The following is a 4,637-nucleotide window of genomic DNA, read 5'->3' as shown; positions in this document are numbered from 1 at the left end:
TTAAATCATTTAATTCCTTTAAAAAGTTTTCATTTCATTAGGATTCAGAGTCCAGTCCACACCAGGAGGTACATAATCATTCAATGATGAGTGAGCTTTGACTGCAGTATTTGCATTACTACATGTGCCAGTTACTACATTGGGACAGACACATGAGAAAGTGAAAAAAGGCCAATCAAAATTAGGGTATTGCATCATAAGAACATATTTTGGTTTTTTACCTCTCCTGGTAAGATTAAACAACACTTAAGTTTTATAAAAAGGCTATTATATCTAACACTGGTTATCAACAGAAAAAGGAGAGATATAATATATTAAACATTACTTTTTTATATTAAGACAAAACTTCTCTATAATGTATTTTCAGTGTGTTATATGTATTAACAGGTGTGACTCCATTTTAGATACTGAGAATTTTTAAATGGTTAATGAGAAATACCTTTACTACACACAGATTAAATTTATATTTCAGGTGAAGGTAAACCTGTCTCTATCATATTCTTTATCTTTTTTCTGAGTTATTTTTTATATTATAGAAACATTTACCACCTTCATTTTTTCCCCCTAAGAATAAAATAAGCTGAAAATACTAATCAGAAGCAATGGTCCTGGGAACAAAACAGATAATGTTTTGTAAGACAAGGGTATTATAGTTCTGGTAATGCAGAAAAATGTCCAACAGAGGGTGATAGAGACCATAAATTCATTAGGCACAACTCAATTTATCTGACTTAAAATTAAAATAACGTGCAGCTAAGGAAGAGCTCCCTACTAGTAAGGTTTGAATAATCTTCATTACTTGAGAAACATTTTCAGTTAACTGTAAATGCTGACAGCTTTTCAGAAAAATATTCTCTTAAGCACCTGACAGTACAAAACTTCAATTATTTGGTTCTTTAATCTTTACATCCTTCAGCTACATCCATGTTCACTGGGCAGTGTATAAAGCACTGGTAAGTAACATTATTTCATTTATTTTTAACAGTGTTGCTGTTACAGAAGTGGGATGCTAAGTCTTGGAGTCCAAGGAGATGGACAATACATGCAACTTAACACAAAAGATAAAAAAGGAGCAACACATGTAATTTTAATACAGATGAATCTATCCTGAAACTTAAAGCACTTTTAAGAAGAATGAAGGACATCTCATCCAACATCAACTTTTCTCAAATGCAAACATGCCATTGACAACTGAGAGGTAAAGTTTCACCAGACCTGTAGCACTGACTTTCTAATCTTGTCCTGTGGGAACCACTGGCACAAAGAGGGAGTCAACAGTGACAGTGCTTTAAAGCACACTGGAGCTGTAATACTGTGGTTTCCTTTAGTTTGACACATTTCATATGTTTCTCTGAATACTCCCTCAAATACTAACTCAAAACTTTGAAAGAAAGAAAAGGGTGGTTTACAGACATGCGAAAAAATCTCAACACAACTGTTACGTGGCCCAACAGGACAAGTTTCTTTCAGCTGACACACACCTTCATTTTACTGAGCTTGCAAGTAATGAAGGAGTGAATTGCTACAGATCAAGAGAACTGATCCCAAAAAGCTGGAAAATGTCTGAATTGAGTTCCTTTCAGAAGAAAAGCACAAACCTTTTATTATTTTAGCTAAATGTGTCTCTCAAAGCCTCCAATGTTCAGCCTCCTGCACAAGCACAGGTAATATCAGTGTCTGAGGACTCCCTCAACTCCCTTCGCTTCCTCCAGCTCAGGCTCTCATTCCTCTTTGCTGTAGCAGAAGCATTCCCAAGTGCCTTTACCTGCCTTATCATGGCTTTCTCATGGTAATTAATTGTTTATGGGGCACTGGGCACCAGTACAGAAGTGGTTCACTGACTCTCTAAGAATGACAGACTACATCACTTCACTGAGCAATAAGCACCACGGAGGAACAGCTTCAATAAAAATCAAAATCTGGATGTGTAGATCTATTTTCAGCACCTCAGGAAAAAAGAAAGGGGGTGGGTGGGGAGGTGAACAAACACTACAGCAAAAAACCACTCCAGTCTAGGAATTCCTGGCTTTAAAAGAAGGCTGTGGGAAGATCTCACTGTGTCCACATCTAACGGGAGGGTAACAGAGCAGATGGAGTCAGATTCTCAGAGATGTGCACACAGAGAGACCAAGGGCACAAACTGCAATAGGGAGAATTTCAATGCAATTTCTAGCCCAGACCTCCCATACAAATGTAGCAGTTTATGCTTTTGTAATTGCACAGTACTGGGATGATTGCATGGTAGCTGGTATACTAAATCTATTTTTCAAAGTCATAGATCAGAAGTGTCATTAAAACAAATTTCTGGCCATTTCTGAATTGGTTTGAGATCAAGGAAAGTTTTAAAGTACAATCAACTTCACACAGCTCTATCATGTACAAAGGAAATTCAAAGCTCTGGTTTTCCTTGCACTGAGAAACACAGAGCAGAAACAAACACGGCCTTGTCCAGATGTGCACAAGTAAGAGGAATCTGCACATGCAGAGGACAAGGTTGCATTCATAAGTGATTTCCCCTGGCAAACCAACTATTTAAACTGAACTTGACCTTCACTATTTGAGTTCATGAGTCACATCTGACCCACTTCTGCTTCTTCTGCCAACATATATAGCAAACATCAGCCAAGCGCCAAATGCCCCTTGCTAGGAATAGATTTCTTTTACTAACTTTACTTGAAAGATTACAAACTTCTTTTTGTTTTCTAAACACTGCAACATTTTGTTTAAGATTGCTACCATCTTGCAGAAAGTGTACTTATTCCTTGCAAAGGGAATCTACACAGTAAACTGCAAAAAGTCAACACAGGGGTTCCTTCTGAATCTGTGAAAAGTAACCATTCACTCGGATATTTTCCACGAGAACATCACTGCTGAGTAAATGGAGAGCCAGCAAGACCTGAGGCAAATGTGGACCAATCAGAAAAGTCAGACTGGCAGCAGCTGTAAAGCAATCAAGAGAAACCATTCTGTTGCCGACTGAGAAAAATATTTCCACTCTAAAACTGAATCAAAGAAAGATGCTGTATTTCTTTCTTATTTAAGCTGAAGTCACCCTTTAGCATTCCACTGTTTGTTCTCAGTAGATAGAAACATTAGTTAAGAAAAAACCCCAACCTGTAATAATAAAAGTTAACATTTTTCACGTGTGCTTTAAAAAACTAAGGTAAATAAGAAAAGCCGAAGACAATGCCCCCCGGTTTAGCCAGTGTCCAGCAGAGTGGGCAGAGGCAGCAGCCTCACCTTGCACTGCCCCGCCACGCAGATGGCGCTGCCGTTCTGGTCGCAGGGGGTGCCGTCGATCACCGTCTCCGCCTGCCGCACGTAGAAGCGGTACCCGATGGCCCGGCAGTTCAGCTCACACTTCTGGCTTCCCTTCACTGCGGGGAGACACAAAAGTCACCATGACAAAGACCACGGCGGGAGACTTGAAAAGGAAAAGCTCGTTAAACTAACAGGGAGGTCTGAGAGGAAGGAACGACCAGGCCAACTGCCCACACTGATGGATGGTGATTAAAAACCAACTCCGAGGTAAGATACAACACAGCTCAGTTATTAGGGACAGATAGTTTGCTAAATGACCACGAGTATTTGTAGTTCCATAACAAATGTTGACCAGTTAGGCTTCTTAAAGCATAATAACAAGTTATGGCATTTCGTGACTCCTAAGTGGCAGCAAAATTACACTGTAATTGTACAGATGTGCATCAAATGAGGCTCACTGATAGTCACTGGGCAGTTCAGGTCAATCAAGCATAATAACATCCAGCGTCAAGAAACATATTAAACAAAATAGATGCAAATTTGTAAAAATGAAGAGAAAAAAACATAATTTTTTTTAAAGTTGCCCTTTAGTGACTATTCCTTAGGTCAGGAGAAAATTGAGGAAAAACCACAAAAACCCTCTTTAATGTTTAAAAATTCATAAAACTCATCATTATGCAAACCCCCAAGATTTCTGCTGACATGCAAGGACCAATAGGAAATCAGTCCACTGAACTCTGGGTGAGAGGAACACAAGAGACAAGAAGCAAGAAATATTATCTTCTCCAGTAAAAATCCGTTCCTTAAACAGATACAGCCTAACACTCCACATATCTGCTGCTATCAGGTTTGTTAACACATCTGTGCAGCCTTTCTATTGCAAATCATCTGTCACGTCAGAGTTGCTCACAGCTTATCACCCCTCTTTGCTGACTGAAATAACAACACCTTCCGCTTCTTTCCGACCACGAGTAGCACTGCTACACAGTGGCAGTGAGGTACAAACAGAAATCCTTCTTTTGACAATACTTTCCCCTCCCATCAGCAAGCTTCAGCTCATGCCCTAACCTGAAACAGAAACCCACTGCTTAATCTGTCACAGGAGGTGCTGCACACCCCAGATAACTGCTACAACATTGTAGTCACGGGATTTTCGACTTGACTTCGGTGCAGTTTTGAATCTTCAGCTGAGACATAACAAAAGGCCAAAATAAATAAATGCAATTATATCAAATACATATTTAACATCTGGTTTCTGTGAAAGTACTGAACTTTCAGCTCAGCTTCAGTGACCCCCTGTGCAGACACAGGATTAGTGCAGACCCATTCTGAAATCTGGATCTTCCATATCCCCTCACCCAGATATTTAACTGCCA

The 4,637-nt window shown here is 39.4% G+C and overlaps 1 protein-coding gene across 1 annotated transcript in view; it reads right to left on the bottom strand.

Annotated features, from left to right (window-relative positions):
• Positions 1-3,306: 3,306 nt before the first annotated feature.
• Positions 3,307-4,637, bottom strand: part of LOC108503525 (thrombospondin type-1 domain-containing protein 4-like) — a 121,884-nt gene continuing 120,553 nt past the window's right edge. Inside the window, exon 6 of the mRNA XM_017827547.1 lies at positions 3,307-3,377. Coding sequence (XP_017683036.1) covers positions 3,375-3,377 — 3 coding nt within the window. The 3' untranslated portion in view covers positions 3,307-3,374. The remainder of the gene's footprint in view (positions 3,378-4,637) is intronic.

This window comes from Lepidothrix coronata, unplaced genomic scaffold, assembly GCF_001604755.1.
Source record: "Lepidothrix coronata isolate B3197 unplaced genomic scaffold, Lepidothrix_coronata-1.0 Scaffold140, whole genome shotgun sequence".
NCBI classification, from domain to species: domain Eukaryota; kingdom Metazoa; phylum Chordata; class Aves; order Passeriformes; family Pipridae; genus Lepidothrix; species Lepidothrix coronata.
The sequence above is the reverse complement of the archived record's forward strand: the minus strand, read 5'-3'. Positions and strand labels throughout refer to the sequence as shown.